This window comes from Orbicella franksi, chromosome 4 (genome assembly GCF_964199315.1).
Source record: "Orbicella franksi chromosome 4, jaOrbFran1.1, whole genome shotgun sequence".
In the NCBI taxonomy this organism is placed as follows: domain Eukaryota; kingdom Metazoa; phylum Cnidaria; class Anthozoa; order Scleractinia; family Merulinidae; genus Orbicella; species Orbicella franksi.
In genome coordinates, this window is record NC_138148.1 from 19,339,801 (window position 1) to 19,359,900 (window position 20,100).

Genomic DNA, 20,100 nt, shown 5'->3' on the forward strand with positions numbered 1-20,100 from the left:
TCGTTACTTTGGTGCCCTAAATGACTTATCAAAAGCTTGCCGATAACTTGTATTAAGGCTGAAAAACTAAAATCCCAGCTATGATAAAATATGATGTTGTTGACTTTCGAAGATCCTCGTCTGCCCCAACGCCGCTTTATGAGCTTGGGTAAATACTTCGTCTGTTATTTACGTATTGTAATGAGTTCTAATCATTTTTAATATTCATGCAAAAATTGTTGTACAGCCAAATTACGGTTTGTTTGAATAACGCATTTGCTTAGAGCCGGTACGGTGTACGAGCTAAGTTCCTTCTCTTAAAACAGTTACACAGTTAAACAGTTGTTTTCGCATCTTTGGCACTTTTTAATGTAAGTATCTTGTAACTCCCCGCTATATCCCTTATACTTTCCATAAGCTCTTTCCTCTGCCCCCTCCCCCCTCCCCCTTTCCCCCTTTCCCCCTTTCCCCCTATCCCCCCTTCCCCCTTTCCCCCTTGCCCATTCCCCCTTTCACTCCTTTTCCCCCACTCCAAAAATACCGGTAAAGCGATGTTGATTACGTTTTATCAGCAAATAAATCTTAATAGTACCTGGTGTATTTCTTCAAACTTTGAGTCTTGTCCAAGGTGATCCGCATATTTATTCTGCCTCGTAAATTTCTCTTCGGGGCAGCTTGCAAAAGGTAGATTTAGAGCCATGTCATTCGCCAGAACTTCGAGCCTTTCCAAGCCCACTTTTTGAGTCCACTGTGTACCGTTGTCGTCCGTACTATGTGCCAGTTTAAAAGTGCCATCTCGAACCTCGTACCAGTCTGGCATGGAAATTAGCGTTGGCGAGGGAGCAGCAGTAAAAATGTCCATAAAGAGGAGTAGAAGAAGACTGCAGGTAAATTTGTTTACCATGGCTAAAACCAAGTTCTTTTTTAGATGTGCTCCTGTAGTAAAAAAATAAAACGGAGACAGCCGTCAGAAGCGGTGATAGAGAGTTCAGGAACGTGTGTTGCGGAACCGAAAACACAACCTGCCTTAAAACTTATAGTATTATGAAGGCATGATTGATCATCACAGTTACATACACAACTTAAGCGGTACCTTTCTCTGTAGTTCAAACTATGATCTTACAACCTCCCTTACTTGTTTGTTTCTGTCTTTACGCGTTTGTTTAAATTGTCAACAGACAAGTTGTCCTGAAAGAACAATATACAAACAACACATACCAATACGCTTATAATCACAGCACCGAGAGAGGAGGGAGATATGTTCTGAGGCTGAATTTCAATAGTTACCACTATGACGCGATTTCCCTTAACATCAGCGATTTCCTTCCCACCGGTTCTATTCAGTGGGTTTTAAAAATAGGAAGTTATACGATTCTAGCCGCCTGTGGCGAGCGCTGAAAATGAATTCTCAACTGCGTATTGTATTTCTAAGACTTACTTCAGGCGTTTTGACAGGGAGTGAAAGTTGCAGCTAAGCACATTTGATTTGGTAGGTCATCCATGGAGAGCTGGGTCACGAAATGGAAGCTGTCGAGATATTTGGTCTAATAAGAAGCTGATTAATTCCACGGTTGATGATGTTCATCAAATAATTAAAGTGTTTTTGCGGTTTTCGGGTTATTTTTGGACCCTGCCCCACAAAACAAATTGGACTCTTTGGTAAACAGAGGAAGTTAGATGTTATGAGTTAATTTTCCCCATGATTATCCTGATCTATGGCTAACATGCAATGATGGTTGTCTGGAAATGCGAGTTCGCCTATTTACGCTATACCTCACAACGTTGTGCAATAGACTTTTTGACCTTATCTTTTTGAAATCGTATTTCAGCGGGTGATATTTAGTTAAAAACATTACCACCAAATTGAGTCGATTATAATTACATTATGTATGAATTAAGGACAAACGACGTGAACAATACTAAGGATCTAGTAGACCCCAGTCATTTCGATGTCGCTGATTACAGAATAATGATAATTCGTGTTAAGTTATGGATACAGCAAAAAGCTTGTAAAGCAACCCATAATGTAGAAAAAGGAACCGAGCAGGCAAAGATTAATTCTCTCGACACTTATCTCAATATGCTCTGTGGTTAACTTTTGTTCTGATTTTACTTATTGTTCCCAGATAAGATAACTTTTGCGTAAAATTCATGAGCGTTTAGCACCTATTTCTTCTTTAATTTGTTTAAAACTTTGTAGTTTATATATGTACCTTGATTTTTTTTTTGTAACACAGGAACCTTCATCCTCTTGTGTGGAAGAACATTTTAACCAATAAACTACTACAATTGTAACTGGATTAAAACGAAATCTGCCCTTGAGCGTTCTTTGCAGTCCAATCTTTTTGGATCATTTCCAGTTCATTTTGAACAAAAGAAAAGATTGGCCACCTAATTTCCATGACAATATTCTGTTATGTGGCCCACGGCAAAAATGTGACAATAAATTATCCAGAAAAAAAAACTATAAATAATTTATTTTGGACTTTGTAACAGTTGTAACGCACCCAAAACATAGTCTAGAAGACAAAAGTAACCCTTCTTTAGATTACTGTTGGTTTGGTTTTATTCATCTAAAACAGTGTGAAATGTTGGACAGTCTAATGTATTCGTTAGAAATAATCAACTATTGATCTGCCCTTTTGAGATTTGAATGCATTTTTTCAGAGCAATGAAAGTTTCATCTTCAAACTTTCGACTGATATATCGAAATACCTGCAGCTATTCAGTTTCATATAATGATGATCTCGATATAGTTCCAAACTTTACTTCTGTTGTAGAATCGGCGCTAGTAAACAGAAAGGTGCTTATAAAACAGAAAGCATACGATTTGGCAACTGTTATAAAATATTCAAATCATATCTCGCTGAAACGTATGTGAAAAGCTTTCATGTGAATGATCACAATTGTGGATTTCGTTCACAGACTAAATGCCACAAACATATTGCACAAATTTAATAAGTAAAGTCGCCAGGAGGGAAACTGAAACTCAGCATCTTCATTCCACAAACAGCAAGACTTATATGTTACAATGAATCTTTCTTTAATTTGCAAAAACTGCCGAACCTGTCGAACGAAGTTTTCAAATTGTTTAGTAGGAGTCTTCACTAAAGAATGGTTTGGTGCCTGAATGTCAAGGAGTGGTAACAAATGTAAAACTCCAATGATCTTCACAACAGGCTCCAGACTCCAAAAACAAGACCAGGTCAAATATATGTAACATTTGAAAACAACACGTTGCAAAATTGTTGCATAAGTTAGACAAGCCTGCTGCGCCGTGAAACAACTTGTTGCATGTGTTGGACAAGCCTGCTGCGCCATGCAATAACTTGTCGCAGACGCTGGACAAGCCTGCTGCGCCATGCAATAACTCGGAACATCTTAAAAGCACCTTTTTGTTTTTCCATCTCGTTACTGTTTACCATTCTGCGTTTTGCCTAAGGGACTAAGGACACAAGTCTCTAAATAACTGCTGCGAGAAACGTTTCCCTCACAGTAGTGCTTTTAGTTCAATTCACACCCAAGAACGGAACTGGCTATCCAACCACACGAGAACTGATGACTGACTTCACCTCAGTTAAATTGTGCGTTGTCGAATTTAGGTTATGAAACATACAAAGGAATGTGGCTTTGAATAAAATCGGTGTCTTTTCAGCCCGAATTCAGGCAGTTGAAGACACTCGTACCTCACAGGAAACCACCACTTAAAACGTCATTGAAACCCAAATCAGAAGGCGGGGCTCGACAACGGACGATGAATGATGATAGAAGTGGTCATGACAAGTTCAACTATATTCGACTCACGTACGTTTTCAGGTCAATAGCGCGGATATGTGGTCACAGAAGTCTTATTTCTGAATACATGAAATTTCATCAAATAATGTTACAAGTTATAATTAATTCCCGAAGTAAAAACCTGGTAAACAGTGGTACCCTCGAATTCGTAAATTTCAGTCTTCAAGCTAAAGCAAAATACCATTACAAGTGAACGTGATGAAATCATTTTCACGTTTTTTTGATTTCGCGTTTCAGCTTTCGACAAGCGAATTCAGTAAACTTTATCACGAGCATTAATAATACATGATCAATAGTCGGAATTGATTCTTGTTCTTTCACCATAAAGTTTACTTCAGTCACGTTTTTTAAGCAAGGAATAACCTGGAAATATGCACAATACAGCACGTTCATGTACTCAGATAAAGCTAAAGCAGTTTTTGCTCTTTTTTTCCTTTTGTACCAAAAATATTTTAAAATATTTGATTGCAAGGGTTCAGTTTTTGAGGTTAGAACTTTTAATTGTTCGAGCAAGACAGGCTTAGCAATGTTATCTAAAAGGCCTCCGAGCGAATGACCTGAAAAGGTACGTGAGTCGAATAGATTTGAATTTGTTCATGTTATAAACCACCTCCATCGTGCCGGTCATCTTTTGCCAAACACCGACTTCTGGGTTGCATTCCTATGATTCTTTAGAGAGATGTTTCCTGTGATATACAGGTGTGTTTAGCTTCCTGGAGTCAGCTAGACTAAAAATAAATGGTATTCAAATGGGAAGCTCCTAGGTTGGTTTCGAAACCTATGGACGGAAACGCATAATCCAACCGACATGAGGTCAATCATTAACTTTGGTATGGCTGGATGATCACTTCTTGCGGGTTAATCGGGCGGAAAGCATATGATATTGTAAAGTTGTAGAAGGTCGATAGCGTTTATCACATTTATAGACTTCTGTCGTCTAGCTCTCGAAGAAAACACAGCGTAGCTTGTGAAATTAAAAAAAAAGTTTAAAATGCCATGGTATTTAACACTCCTGTGTTTATTGGGGACACTATAAATAAGAAAACAACTATTGTAAATAGAACTGAAAACTTGTTAAAAATCTCAACTGGTTGCTGGCTAACCAGATGGCTATTTAGAAAAGGTGGAGGAGTTGAACTCGGGACTACTGAACACAAATCCATCTAGGGGCGCGTAGAGGAAAAATGGTCTAGAAAAAGCGCTTGATTTTAGAGCGCGGAGCGAAAGAGAAGCCACAAAGCATGAACGTTAGGTGGAATGTGACCCGATCGTCTGTTGTCTGAAAGCCACGTAAATATTTTGCGCGTTTGGTGTAACTGTGCCAGGCATTACACGGTATATCTTTTTAGCTTAATCTCGCCCAAGAAGCAGCTTTCCATACGAAATTTGATGTGCAAGTAAATTAAGCTTATGGTCGGCACCGAATTAAACTAAAAGTCGCAACATTTGTTCTTGGAGTTTATTAAGATTAACTATTCTATTGATCACTTTCACTTCATTTTTGGCGAGAGAACAAAAGGTACGCCTACCTTAGTTACAAGATAATGAATGTAGCCGACGGCAAGAGGTAATAAACGCAATTGAAAATGATCCAGAGTAATCTTTACGTCCAATTAGGTAATCTACTCAGTGCAAACATTAAAGCCTGGTCCTCACTAGCGAAGCAAGCATAAGCATAAGAATTTCAAAATCTTGCGTTCACCACATACTTATGCTTTTGCTTATGTCGCCATTGTGTCTAGTGAGGACATGTTGGCATAAGTATAAGCATACGCCTAAGACTATCAGCGATCAGCGAGCTATTTGAGCTTATGTCAGCCGCGCAGTCGTCACTGAACATAAGCATAAGCATAAGAAGAACGCTTATGCTTATGTCGCGGCTGTCCTCAGTAGCCCATAAGCTTCCTATGCTTATGCTTGCGTCGCAAGTGAGGACCAGGCTTAAAGTATCTGGATTCGTTTCAAACAACCAAGACACTTGGGAAAATCAAAGTATTGTACGGCCACAGCGATAGCGGTACGGCTTGAAACCCTCCGCCCGTGTATGGAAATAACCCCAACATTTTAGTTCCTATATACCTAAATCTGAATCGTTAATAGCAAAGTTTTGATTCGACGTGGAATATGTTTTTAATCTCTTTTTGAATCCTGCCCCTAACCCTAACCCTACATATGTAAGAGGAATAAAATATAATTTTAAAAACTAAGTTCTCTACCAAACTTCCAAATAGTATTGAAATAAAGCTACAGAGCTTTCATTAGAAAGATTCTTTCACTGGAGGCTAAAAGTTAGAAACACAATACCCAGGTCCCAACATGATATGAAACCCAGCAGAGTCATTCCACAAACAGCGAGAACTTGTATTTCAAAATGAGCGCATATAAAGGACATAAAAACCTGCAGAAACTGTCAAACAAAAGCAGCAACACAAAAAGACACAGGCGGTAGAATATAGTACAATGCTTTAGCTCTATTTCAGAGTCATGGTGATGTAATTAAATGAAAGCTTCTAGAAAGTTTTCTTTGAATACTTCATATTATGTTATATAAGCTGTCCACTTGTTTTGTTGATTTAAATGACTATGACTCTGAAAGAGAACTGATATCTTGTAAACATTTCCTCATTGTGATAAACCAAAACTTCGTTTCAACAATGATAACAATTAATTCTTGGTGTCGTCTTTTTTATTTATGACATTCAGAAATTAAATTCTTTTGCAAAAGCTAAAGAAGCATTAATCTTCTCCTAGCACACGTGGTTAAATCATTACCACGTTTTCAGGCGTTTTCGTGTTTTAAGTTTTACACATGACCGAGGTGATCTTTACGGGCGACAGAGCAAAAACCAAGAACAGCTATCCATTACCTTATTGCTACAAGAAAAAACAACTTGTTCGCAGCATAAAAACATTCTTGTTAGTTAGACCGTAACGACACGCCCTTACACACCGGCTACCGGCTCATTATTCATCATATGAGTTATGAAAGTACAGCACTTCTGCAATAACAGCATTTTTAATTAGTATTTCAAAGAGAAGATTCAGCGTTTATGGTAATCGCCGGTTTTGTTACTCTCTCTCTCTGTTCGTAAATCTACGTAAATAATCATTGAAAGACGGTTAATTCCTCAGACAAGCAAAAGCACATTTTGAGGTGGGTTTTGTTGTATTTCTCTAATTCACCGAGGAATGATAGTCAGTGATTATTTTAGATACAAAGCTTGAGCCTTTTCCAATTTTCTGTCTTGCTGCAGAAGCAGATCTGTTCAAGTTCTAGTTAAAGAACGTGGCGCAATGTTTTCTAAAACGGCAACAGACGTCTCGTTCTCCATTTTTCTGATTTTATTTCTCATTCACTCCGCGGCAAGCCAGTGCCAAGGTGGTAGGAGTGTAGGACCTGTGCCAAGCGTAACAGATGACAGGTAAGGAGTGAGATTATTTGGTCTTTTGCGAAAGTATTCACCCGCTTTCACAGCTGAAACGTGTAGCTACTGAATAAAAATAATAAAACAGAAAATAGAACTATAATTATGCTTTTTTGATGAAGCTGCTGAAGTGAGGAACAAAAATACAAGAGATATCTCTCATTAGGTTTGACCGAGTGCGTTATCTTTGTATCGAGACTTTTCTTTGCCCGTAAAGTACGTATTTTCAATTCTTCATTCCAAACTGTTAGCAAAACCTGTTCATTTACCAAAAATAAATCACAAAACACGCCGGAATTGGCTGGGTTAGAGTTAGGATTAAGGTGCGTGGTGAGTAGTTGGCCAAGGACATGAATGACTGCGTTCAGTGGTCAGAGGCTGGTGATACTGGCTATAGTTTGCTCTTTTAAGTTTAAGGGTGTTCCGGGGTGTTACGGGATGTTACCGGGTCCCGGGTTTAGTCTATGCCGCAAACAATATTGAAATAAAAGAAGTTTAAGTTTGGTTATTGCACGACACGCAACCAAGGGACACACTTCATGTAAACACGAAGTTATCATGTTATATGTTGTATAAAGTAGAATAATTCTCTCCGGTTCACTTCTGGCGCCCTTTCAGACTTTAGGTACGAATTAGTACGGTTATCGATGAGCAGATGTCAGAGAAAAATGCCATGGTGTGAATTGCTGGTTAAAATATTAACTTCTATGTACGAGCTGTGTTTTGTATCACTTACTTTTCAAAAAACAAAGATACTACACTAATCAATTATGTTTATCTGACTTATGTCGATATTGGCGGATACAAATATCATTTCCTGTTTTCAACTCCGACGCGCAAAATTAAACAACTCAACACATTCAATGAGTTCGTGTGACGCATCAATTCAGCTACAGAGCCTTCAATCTGAAAGTATTTTGAATGGTTTAGGGCCTGATCATGAGGAAGTCGTATTTTTATATTTGGTTGACGATTAAACAGACACCTAAGCAAGAAAGTAATAAAAATTGTAAAATTCGTCGAATGCCAGAAACTTTCACTGAGACAAAACAATCACCGAACATACGAGTGCCCAAATCGCCGACGCAAAAATCCCTCGGGTAAAATTGCCCCCTGCACATTCCTTGTGCCCCGATATAAACTTCCGGGCTTAAAGCGGAGGTTACAAAACCAGAACACTTTTTAAGACTTTTAAATTTTTGGTACGTTCAGATAGCTTTTACAATCATCGGGATTCTCTTCATGTTTAAAACGTTTTCTTTTTTTTCTTTAACATGCTGTTCACTTTCTCTGGTTTTGAGTATTATTGTGTTTAGTTCAGAGAGTTTACTACTTGCACCTCGAAGTTTGTAAGACGCAAGAATCTCATCCAAATACAAGTCGACTTTTTTTTAAGAATTACTATGAAGCCATTGCGCCACGTTTGAACGGTGCGTGTTGCTCAGCAAATAACGGCCTGAGTAAATTTTTCGCTACGTATTATTCTGGTAAGCCTCTAACGCAGACACCATTTAGACCACACACGGTACACTGGAGTTTATGAACTTTGTGTTCTGGATGCAGCTGAGCATAATTTGCGGATTATATTTCTCGTGTTCCTTGAGATCGTTTCTCGACTGGTTAGGCTGCCAATTTCTATAATGTAGTAGGTAGCAGCCTATTTGTATTCGCCAATCAAACACCTAAAAACAGGAAATTACCATCACGGCTAAACTGACCAATTACTTTCAACGGACCGGACTTATTTAACACCATCGACTGACAAACACTATTCACTTGACTCTGAAGATGACTTCCGCTCAGGTTGTCGAAACGTTAGTCACCAACAACAGTTCTTTTCTGAACTACTCTCAGCCAGACGATTGCACAAGACGAACTACTGACAACCATTTACTGTAACCCATAGGTAATGTATGTACGCATGGCAGACCTGTAATTTTTCTTCACAGGCGTCTCGACGGAACCTCAAATAACAAAGATCACGTGTTCTGGGGCGCCGCACAGGAGGACGTAGCACGTGATGCACCTGCCATGTACGCTGACGGCATCGCTCTGCCCGCAGGCGCTTGTACTCCTGAGCAGAGGAAATCGGGAAACTGTAGATATGTGGACGCAATTTACGGGTTAGGTTCTAACAGGCCTTCACCAAGAAAAATCAGCAATGAGCTTTTTCAGCAGGTAGGTTACTCAAGAAAAGGATTGGTCAACGCTTTGAGTCTCAAGATCAGCTCAAATATTCTCCTTGCTAACTATCGTGCATTTTTATCTTCACCTTCGGTAGAATATAATTGTACAACAGTGTTGATCCCTCTTGACGCTACATCTTATATCTATGCTGTTGTAAAAAGATCTATTTCAATTCTGGAAGATTTCAAAGAAAAACTGTCGCTTACTCACTTCTAACCGTTGATCTTTCAGAAAGTCTCGAAAAATTAATGAAAAGAATAAACACTAAACTAATTCATGTTCTTTTGCAGATTGAATCGAAAATTAGCGCTCGGCGTCTCAGCGATTTTCATCCCAATTGGGGACAGGTAAAGTTTTGCGTTTTATAAGTCCATCTAGCTAATGTATCTCTCAGACAATCACTCAATAACCTAGTCAGTTAGTAAGTTAGGTAAGTTAGGTTCTGAATTTAGCAAAGGGAGTCATATCTCTTTTTCCGTGTACTGATGAGGGGGGAGTGGAAGGAGGGCGGGATTGACTTTATGTTTCCATGGAGATGTCTGAAGGTATGTCATTATTAGATCCGTCTTTGGAATCATGGATGATTTAGGACAATTTCTGCATTAAAGTTCTTCTTAGTTGCTAAAGGTAAATACAGTATAGTACACAATATTTACGCGCCATTTGGAACCAGAGTCACTTATCTTAATCCTTTCAATACCTAAAATAAGTCATGGCAGTGGCATGCATTTTAATTGCGATTGCGTATACGTGCTACGTACAATTAGCTGCAGTAATGCAATGTGGTACCAGCAGAGGTTGCCAGGTTCTCATTTTTGCACTCTTTACTCTTTTCAGTTTTTGGCGCATGACACGGATTCGTCAGGCACGCTGGCTAATCGGGAGTTTGCGGATGTTTTCAGTGACGTATGGCTGCCTATTGAAGTTCCAAAGGTCAGTTAAGAGACTTTTCAAAAGGGAAGTTAAACTTGATTTCAAATTTTATAGCGCACATACTTCAATTGTAAAAATAGCCATGCTCTGAAAGAATATATAATGAGTGAATGGACTTATGGCGAAGAGAACTTAATTGGTCTTCTTTTTTATCTTTTCTTGATGCAGGGAGATATCCACTTTGACAGACAGAATAAAGGCAACGTTTACCTTACTTTCGTGCGAACAACTTTTAACAGGTCTGACACAAATTGCTTCCATTGAAATTGAGCAGCAAATACGTAGAAAGAGGGAGTAAATAGCCTTATAAACAAAAACAAACGATTGCTTCCCTGAGGTCTAGAGCAAATCCGTGTGTCACCAGCTATCCAATCTTTAAAATGAAAAGTGTATTCTACAATTATTGAAAAGCATCAAACTATTTTGTCTCTGTGCATGCATAACACTCAGTTAACTTACTGGAAACAAAACTCCTGTTATTTTTAAGTATCAAGAATTACTTTAATGTGCAGTGCAATAGTTTGATAACATTTACCTGTTTCCTCGAAAAAAAACTGCAAAGTAGCTTACTTTAGCCATAGAGATACCAGAAATGCTTTAAAGAATTTGTTCTTTAATTTACAGGCACGATATTCGACTGCGTAAGTAGTTCGAGTTTGTGATTGGCTTAGGTCGTATTTAACGATCATTAATACTTTTTTCTTTCGTCAGATGTACTGGTCGCAGTACCAACACCTCGAGACAACAAGTTAACAAGCTCACGTCTTACATTGATGGTTCTGTCGTGTATGGGGAAACAGAGGAAAGAAACAGAGCGTTGAGACAATTTAAAGATGGCAAGATGAAAGTCGGACTTGGAGAACTCTTGCCGGTATGTTACACTGAGACAAAAAACTAAGATTTGCACGTACTTGTAGATGCAACTGAAAAACATTGAATTTAACAGTTTATCACGGTAAAAACTACTAAAAAGAACTAACCGCCAGCTACGATACGAGGTTGCGCAAAGGATAATTGGCTCACTATTTGATTTCTTCGCAGGAAAACACAGAAGCTTTATCGAATGACAACCCAGTTGGTCGTGATGCAGGTCTTCTGTTGGCCGCGGGAGACTCGAGAGCCAATGAACAGCCAGGACTGATTTCAATGCACACTCTGTTTGTACGGGAACACAACCGCCTCTGCGACGAGTACAAAAACAAAAATCCACAGGTAAATTTCATCAGGCAATATTCCGTCTTCTCTCTTGATTTTACCTAATATGCATGATTTCCCTTGCTGTCATGCGTATTGTAAACTTTGCTTACTTATACATGCGAAAAACGAGCATTTGAACTCCTGTCACAGACAATTAATATCACCTTTCTCTGTGGAAGCCTTACTCTATTCATTGTATGCAACTTAAAGTAGCAGCAAGAATATTTTCGTCAAACGTTTTTCTATTCCCCAGGTCACAGATGAACAAATATTTCAATACGCGCGTCGTCTAGTAGCGGCTGAGATCCAGGCCATCACGTTCCGTGAATATCTTCCAGCCACGTTGGGGGGCACTCAACACATTCCTGTTTATCAGGGGTACAATAAGAATATTGACGTTGGTATGAGTAACATGATGTCTACAGCTGCATTCAGGTAATGAAAAGTCAAGATTAATTCAAGCTTTCGAATGTTATCTACGTTTACACAAGCTGAAACGCCCTAAGGGTCTATGTCCAAGCAATGTTCTGTAGTAATTTGTAACTCAATCATGTGTTTAATTTTAGATTCGGTCACAGCCAAGTCAACACTCACTTGTGGCGGTTTGAAGAGGATGGTACGATGTCTCATTATGGCCACCTCGCCCTTAGAGACGCTTACTTCTCACCTGAAAGAGTGTCAAGGGAGGGAGGCATAGAGCCTCTCTTTAGGGGAGCAGTGAGACAAGCCGCACAGGAAGTTGACTTAAAGGTTGGACTAGTAATGAATAACCATATTGACTCCCCGCTTTCTCTTCCATCATCAGGGCGTAACACGCCTTTATCTCTTTCTATCTCACTTTATATACCCGAAACTTGGCCTTTTGCAGATTTGTAACAACAAAGGTAAACAAGCTGTTTATAAGGACAACGCGCCTTAGAGTGAAAATCTTGAAGAAACTTGACAACAGAGTCATGGAAAGTATTACCAAAATGCTTAATCATTTGTTTGTGTATGGCTTAGACCACGACTTGGACGTCTCCGCTATGAAAGTTACCCTGTAATCAGGACCCCGCTTGTAACTAATAACTGTAATATAAGAACTTTCAAATGGGAAATGTTAATTGTCTTCTCTTTACGTGCGACCTAGATGGTGGATGACATGCGGAACGCTTTGTTTCCGTCCGGTCGTGAACTTGGCCAAGATTTAGCGTCCAAGAACATCCAGCGCGGAAGAGATCATGGCTTACCAGATTACAACTCTGTCAGGAAGGCACTTGGGCTAACGGGTTAGTGCAGCATTTAGCTTTCGCCAAATGCTCAAAATGTTTTCTACTCACTAAATACTCTCTGCTTGTAAAGAAGCTCAGTTATGGGATTTGAGTTATTTTGGCCACGAACAAAATTACATTTACATCGAAGGAAACCTAAAAATAGACATTTACTAAGATAGAAAAACACCACAGAAATATCGAGGATGGAGGAGATTAGCTCGGATTACAAACAACGAACTTGAAAAAATATAGGCTGAACTTTTCAAGACGCACAAACCGTGACGTAGCTTATGTGAGACAGCAAAAACCTACTTTAGACAGTCGTGAGCGACTGGATTTCCATTTTACTTCAATCTATGCGTTTCCTTAAGCTTTTCTTTGTCTAAAGTACAGGCATTTTCTTTTCATGAAGGACTCAGCAGTTTCTCAGAGATCACAAAAGATTCCAAGACTGCCGAGAAGATGGAGGAAGTTTACCAAGACATTAACAATATAGACTTATGGGTTGGAGGACTGGCCGAGGACCACGAGAGTGGCAGTGAACTGGGGGAGACTTTTAGAACGTAAGTGAAACAACGTCACCGAATCAACACTCTACAAAGAAGAGACAACAACTGTACTTCTTGAGCTTATCAGGGCATATAATATGCATTTTTGTTACATGGCTCACTAAGATGAACCGAATCCTGCGGTGTGATCGGCTACCCGAACGGGCAAGATGGCGCTATCTTGTACGTTCGGAATTGCCCGCTGTCACTAGCAGGAAAATAGTGTTGTTTTCCATATAATAAATCCTTTATTGACCAAGCTTGTTCGCTAAAAAACGAGTTTGTGGATCTCGACTCCTTCTCGGCCCATAGACTCGCAAAAAAGAACTTTTCCAATATCTAGCCATGTTGACCTCACGCTTGGTCAATAGCCATTAACGACTTCTGTGTCAACCTCCGGAAACTACACTGAAAGAGATATTAATGCCCCATGTGATCACTGCATTAATTTGAGTACTGAGTTTATTGTAGTCATTGTAAATGGAGTGCTGAACAATGTCAATCTTATTTTCTCTCGCAGGATCATGATGCGTAATTTCTTGAGAATCAGAGACGGTGACAGGTTCTGGTACGAGCATTATCTCTCTGAAGAGGTATTAATCTACGCACATTTAGTTCAAAAACGATTCAAAGGACCACTTTCATGGACCTCGACCGTCTCCCTATGACATTATATTTATAGACTTTATAAGCCCCTTCCGCATTTCAAATCATTTTTGCTCGTGCTAAAAACGGAGAAAGCTCTATCACCACATTGTGGACTCAATATAATTTTCACCTTTCCACTTATACAATCTTCAAGGCTTTAGAGTTTCTACATACTGGCAGAATGTCTCAACAACCCAAAGGCCTACTGAGCAGCTGCTGCATTTTTCCCTCGGCCTCTTCAGAACAATGTAGCTAATATCTAAATTTTCACTTCAAAATGTATTCCGCGTTTTCAATGCGCTGTCATTGAAAACTTTCTCCTCTTTTCAGAGTTTTATAATGCAAACAGGTATATAACAGATTAAGACTGGAATAATAATAGCTTGTAAAGCTATTGTCTAGTTCATCTTTCTAACAACAACACTGACTCAATCTTTGGTTTATATTATTGACAGGAAATAGACAAGGTCAATTCTCTCACCTTAAGCGAGATCATCCGCCTAAACACTGGATTCAAAAGCGTGCCAGAAAACGTCTTTTTCGCCTCGGATTACTGCGCAAGCGTGAAAGACTTTCAGTGTGTAGCGAAAGAAGAAGGCCCTACGGTAACAGAGGCTGACACCAGCAACACCGTGAGAAATGTTTTGATAGCGGTCAGTGTAATCATGTTCGTGGTCCTGGTCATAGTTGTAGTATTCCTGGTCCGGTTCTGTATCCGTTTGCGGCAAAGAAGGAGGAAAGTTGCCCCAGTTAAGGAGGAAAAGGAAGTTCACCAAAATGGTGGGCTGACTGTGGAAGAGATTTCCTGATTCCCTATCAAGCGACTGTTAGCTCATCCAGTCGATGGAACAATTGTTGATTTTTTTTTCTGTGTGCGTGTGTGTGTGTAAATCTTCCCTAATTAATATGATATCATTTTCACTAATAATATAGATATAAAGCCACTTACTGCCCGAGCAAAGGTAAAATAAGAATGGTAATATTGAGCCTAGGTAGGAGATAACACAACAAAGATGCACAAAATAAGTAGAAGTCTCCAAAGTGCACGTGGATTAACACCTTGAGATGGGTGGACAAAAAATTGGATACAATTTACCACCACGTAACTTTGCGAAAGGGGCGGGAAACCTGAATTATTACGCTTATATTAACAGGCGGGATTCTATTTAATGGGTGAATGTAGCACGGACTAGTTTCGTGGACTATTCTACAGTTAGAATACCGCGAACACAACGAAAAGTTGTCACGCCAGCAATTGCGATCAAACGGAACTCGCCATCAACTTGCATCTGTTTCTCCGACTACATTAACCAAACGTCCTAATGCAAAAATACATCTAGTAATTATACATCGGTTTGACTCACGTGAAACATAACTCGGGAATTATAACATACTTTAACCCAAAATGTAAGTTTTGTTATACAGCGGAAATTTTAGCAAGTTTTGACCACAGCCACCGTCGATAAAACAAGTATTTTATCCAACGTGTTGCGCTCTCTTTTAACAAAGACCACCCGACTAGACTACTTGGACAACAAGGAAGGAAGGAAAGAATTAAAGAATTAAGAACAAAACTGTTACTAAATTATTCAATATTCAATATACTGTTCAAGATACTCAGTCCAAAATGCCTTCCGTTTTCAGTTCAAATTTATTCCAAACAGTTCCAGCTCCTTCTTCGATGAGCGCGTACGATATTGTGCGCGGGACTGTAGCTCGGTAACGCGCTAGTGAAAATCATAATCTTGCCGGGTACAAACGTTACAAGAGAATATTAGAGACACGCGGATAGCTTTTAAGATTGAAGAAGCTGAATTTGGTCTTTCGTAAAATCCCATTTTACACCACACAAAGCCAAGTTGCCTTACATTTTCCTAGTGCCTTAGAGAGAGCTACAGTTTTTGAGCTACAGAACCTTACAAGCAGGTGATAGTAAAGAGCCGAAATTTCCAATAAAATGGTCCTGAATTAAAGTCTAGTTGTTAATCTAGGAATTTTTGTCACTATACTTAATGCGTTTGGCATTCTCGAACCCAGACCTTTCGCAAAGGAAAAGAGTACTAGAGAATGGTGAGTTTGGAAAACCTAAATATCTGAGACTGCTGTAGTTTGATAAAAAACTGTACGAACTCGCACAACAATAAATCGAATCGCGTATTTGCCTAGAGTACTGTGTTAAATAGTTAATTCCCCTACCCCTAGCATCTGCTTGTTCTGGGAGCTTTAATGTTGATGGCAATGGCGGTAGAGGATTGGGGTGGGAGGAAGCGAAATTCTGATGTACCCTTTGTTGCTCAAAAAAAAATTGGCACCATGTAAAGGATGACAATTCGATCATTGCCACTCTTTCGCTGTTATATCTACCAAGTATATTTTCCACCCGGCCGTCTTTAACCGCTCCACTACAGGTAATCACTAATCAACATCAAAAAACCGCTGGTTTTGTTCTCAGTGACTCAACAAAACACCAGTTTCTCTCTGAATTTATCAAACTGTACCATAACCTGTGGGGAGTATTAATACTGGCTATAGGACTGAGTGGAGTCCAATTCGGTCTGTAATCATACAAGTCATTAACAAAATCGGACGACCGCGAAGCGGGAGTCCGATTTGTTAATCACGAGTACGATTAGTAATAATACTGGACCAAGTGGAGTACAATTCAGGGAGTAATCGCGCGAGTAATTTCAAAATCGGACGAGCGCAAAGCGCGAGGCCGATTTGAAATTAGAAGCACGATTACTCCCTGAATTGTACGACTCGAGGTCCAATTACTAATTAATCGTATCTATAACAAATTTCAGAATTAAAAATGTCTTTTGAGAACTTCTTTTGAGCGAAAACGCATGTAGCGCGTTTCATAAGTTTTGGAGACAATGCGAAGAAAGCCATTAAAACGCGCGCAATTAACGTGCAAATCACGTGGGTATCCAATTACAGGTGTCCAATTACAAAAAGTTCAAATTGGATACCTGTAATTGGACACCCACTTGATCGCGTGCCGATTACGTGACGAATAGGCGCGTGGAGAACCAATCACGATCGAGAATTTCGTTATAGATACGATTAAGATGATAATTTGACGACTAGGAAAACAGTTTCAGAAAACCCAGTTAGAGTCCAGACACTTTTCTGAACAGCTGGTGGTATCTGGTTGAGCCTATGGCGACGCAGTTAAAGTAAACAGTTTTTGCAGCTTATCTTTGTGAACGGGGTGAAACGGTTGACCATCCACTGACATTTCTCTCCTCTGTGATATACCATCACACACTCCAAGCTGAACGATACATTTGAGTATTTCTTCCTCCTGAAAATAGAACAAACCTCATTAAAGGAAAATTCTGTAATAAGCAACAGCGGCAGCGCATAATTTCCTTAAAGCATGCACAGAGATGTTAAAAGAGCAGTAATCTCTCACTAGAATATTCAAGAAATTCTAGACTAAAGATCAAAAGAAGGTAACTGTCAACATTTATGTAAAGGTTAAGTCTGCATACGAGCCAAATGGCCCATCAGGCCGGTGCTTAACCCAGTTTCTGTAGCATGAAGCGACTAGGAGTATTTCTACTCCCCCTTGGACAGGATGCTAGTCCATCGCAGGGTTACTCCCAGCATTAAGTTCGCCGGTACCCATTTATACACCTGGGTGGAGGAAGACACTGTGAGAGAAGAATATCTTGTCCAAGAGGGCAAGGGCTTACCAGGGCTCGAACCCAGGACCGCTCGATCCAGAGTCAAGCGTACTAACCATGAGGCTTCCGCCCCTCCAGTATAAAAGAGAACCGACATCTAAAGTGTATCATGAGGGTATTAACGGTTTAACTAAGACCATTACCATTTCCACTGTAATAAGCACGTCCTCTTTAGAAATACTTATTCCGTCTGTTCCAGCACCACGTCTAGCGTACCGCGAGTGAACTGGGCACTGGCTTAAGACCCCCAGGGCTGCCACCAAAGCCGATCCACCCCAATTGAATACGCCCGCAGTGACTAAGTAGTCAGTGGCTACGGTACTAGCTATGTTTCGTCCGTTTTGAATGTGCTCAATGACTTGTTGGTGAACTTTTCCCATGCCAATCTCATTTCCACCGTCACGGACACCTATAGTGGTAATCTTCCCTGACTTATGGGCTGAAAAGACAAAAAAAGTAGCATTAAAAGGGATAATGAGGAAAGAAGGGAGGAAAAATTGTCTCCCTTGGTTTTGCATTGAGGTTGCAAATAATCCCTTGGTGATGCAAACAATGCATCCTGTTTTAACCGATCAGGGCCAAACCGAAAGAGAGCGTGACCAGGAAAGCGAGCGCTTTTTCGCGTTTGGTACCAGTTGCGTTACCAATTGCTGCAAGTTGTGATTAGTTCATTGCGTGATTTGCGTACGTGGTGCATGTTAGCTGCTTGCTGATGCCAAATTCTTGAGCTAAATTTCTCCCTTTCTCTCATTTATCCAAACGTGAAATAATTATCTGCTTATCTTTAATCGATAGAACGGCTCGCTTTCGCTTCGTGGACAAGTTTTTGATTTGAGTTTACGATCGATCGCTCGTGTGTTTACATAACCCACGCGGAAGGAACTAATCAAGCATGAAATTCCCTTGGTAACAAAACAATTGAGCCAACCAGATATCAGCTGAACGCATCAGAATATTTCTTTGTCTCGTCGCACTTGCGAATTTTGAAAAGCGCACAGGATAATACGCTGTTTCAACAGTCTTTTGAAAGGTTTATTGGGCTTTTTGCGACTTTGAGTTTTCAAGATCACAACTAATTAATATTCATGAAAAAATTGGGACCAGAGAAAAAAGTCCGGAAGATAGAATAGTCTGGATAATCGAGGTCCGGATAATCGAGGTTCGCCTGTATTTCCAATCACCCCCACGGGACGTTGCCCTGAATTAAGCGAGGCACTATTAAGCGTGTCTTTCCGGAGAACACGATAAAAGGACTGGGAACTTATAAATACGAGTAGCATCTTCCCATTTCAAATCAATCTTGTTCTCAGAGCCTTCGCTCTTTCTTGTCTCTGACCTATGAAACTACAGATTGTGGCAACGGCATGATGTTGCGCACGCGCAGAAGGTTTAGAGATGTCATCCTCGTAGGTCCCTTATGGCCGCGACCAGACGTCAGGGAACACAGTCCGTCACCGCGTTTTACAAAGTTCATACAACATCAAAAATGTCTACAGGTACCTTGAATGAAAACTTCATCAACTGGACTGACTTTACAAATATGCGCTAAATCCCTCGCTTTCACGGTCATGTAACGTCCGTCTTCAGACCTGCTAACCGCCTCTATGGCAACCACAACGTCAAACTTGGGACTCATTTGATGAGCTGCATCGTTGAATAAAAGTTTGTTAGCAGCAGTTTTAACCCCACCTGAGCCATGCGTCCGCTCTGGCGTGAACTCTACAACAGACACGTTATTCTCCAAGAAGGTTCGCACAAGTTCCTGCACAAATTCCACGTGGTAGTAACTTGCAATAAACGTCACTTCCTTTCCAAGAGTTTTTAGGGCTTTGCCCAACACGATTGCCCCGAGAGGTCCATCGGTTTCATCCGGGAACTCTTCATTGGTATTACAAGGGAAACCGAAATGTATACCCACGGATGACCCCTGAGACAACACAAGTGCCGCCTTCAGAAGCTCCTCAGGAATGTGAAGATTCGCAATACCTCTCTTCCCGATGTCTTCTTGAATCTCGGTCTCTAGGTAACGAATTTTGGTCATGGCTTCTTCAGACAACAAAGAGGCAGCGAAAGGTGATTCCTTTATTGTCACTACTCATGGCTTGGCATCAGTGTTAGCAAAGGGATGTTTGTCAAGGAAATCTTCGACTATTGCATCGCAGCCAACTAGTCTATCCGTATTGTCAGTAAAGGCCAGTGGCAACTCTGTAGAGGAAAGATTCAAGATTAGCGTAGCACCAGAAGTCCATAACTCACTTATTGAGTCGTGGGCGATAACAATCTGGTCTGGTCGGGTTATTGGCTTTTTTGGACCGGAAAAAGGAAGTGAATTTCCCCACCTGTCAACTGCATAACTAAACTACGACGATGTGATTTTGAGGGTGTAATATGAATTTACAATAATATCTCATTTTCGAAACTGCCACCATCTTGGATCCGCCAT

The 20,100-nt window shown here is 40.1% G+C and overlaps 2 protein-coding genes and 1 pseudogene across 8 annotated transcripts in view; 1 reads left to right on the forward strand and 2 right to left on the reverse strand.

Moving 5' to 3' along the window:
• The window catches only part of LOC145483598 (uncharacterized), a 25,017-nt gene extending 23,004 nt beyond the window's left edge, over positions 1 to 2,013 (reverse strand). Inside the window, exons 1-3 of one of the 5 annotated variants that reach the window (XM_081462135.1) lie at positions 1,418 to 2,013; positions 1,115 to 1,167; positions 572 to 915 (exon numbers count right to left, since the gene is read on the reverse strand). In XM_081462135.1, coding sequence (XP_081318261.1) covers positions 572 to 883 — 312 coding nt within the window. In that variant the 5' untranslated portion in view covers positions 884 to 915; positions 1,115 to 1,167; positions 1,418 to 2,013. The other 4 variants (XM_081462134.1, XM_081462136.1, XM_081462133.1 and 1 more) reach the window with 4 other exon arrangements.
• Positions 2,014 to 6,581: 4,568 nt separating this feature from the next.
• LOC145483607 (peroxinectin A-like) overlaps positions 6,582 to 20,100 on the forward strand; it is a 46,063-nt gene continuing 32,544 nt past the window's right edge. The window contains exons 1-14 of one of the 3 annotated variants that reach the window (XR_014048942.1): positions 6,582 to 6,928; positions 7,029 to 7,196; positions 9,149 to 9,377; positions 9,677 to 9,733; positions 10,224 to 10,319; positions 10,488 to 10,558; positions 11,031 to 11,190; positions 11,361 to 11,531; positions 11,770 to 11,951; positions 12,083 to 12,266; positions 12,646 to 12,784; positions 13,182 to 13,332; positions 13,838 to 13,910; positions 14,421 to 15,938. Coding sequence is in view for 2 of the 3 variants with exons in the window: in XM_081462143.1 (XP_081318269.1) it covers positions 7,069 to 7,196; positions 9,149 to 9,377; positions 9,677 to 9,733; positions 10,224 to 10,319; positions 10,488 to 10,558; positions 11,031 to 11,190; positions 11,361 to 11,531; positions 11,770 to 11,951; positions 12,083 to 12,266; positions 12,646 to 12,784; positions 13,182 to 13,332; positions 13,838 to 13,910; positions 14,421 to 14,774 (1,995 nt within the window). In the remaining variant the exon portion in view is untranslated. Of the gene's footprint in view, positions 6,929 to 7,028; positions 7,197 to 9,148; positions 9,378 to 9,676; positions 9,734 to 10,223; positions 10,320 to 10,487; positions 10,559 to 11,030; positions 11,191 to 11,360; positions 11,532 to 11,769; positions 11,952 to 12,082; positions 12,267 to 12,645; positions 12,785 to 13,181; positions 13,333 to 13,837; positions 13,911 to 14,420; positions 16,813 to 20,100 lie in introns of those variants that run through there. The other 2 variants (XM_081462143.1, XM_081462144.1) reach the window with 2 other exon arrangements.
• LOC145485596 (D-glutamate cyclase, mitochondrial-like) lies at positions 17,126 to 20,009 on the reverse strand (annotated as a pseudogene).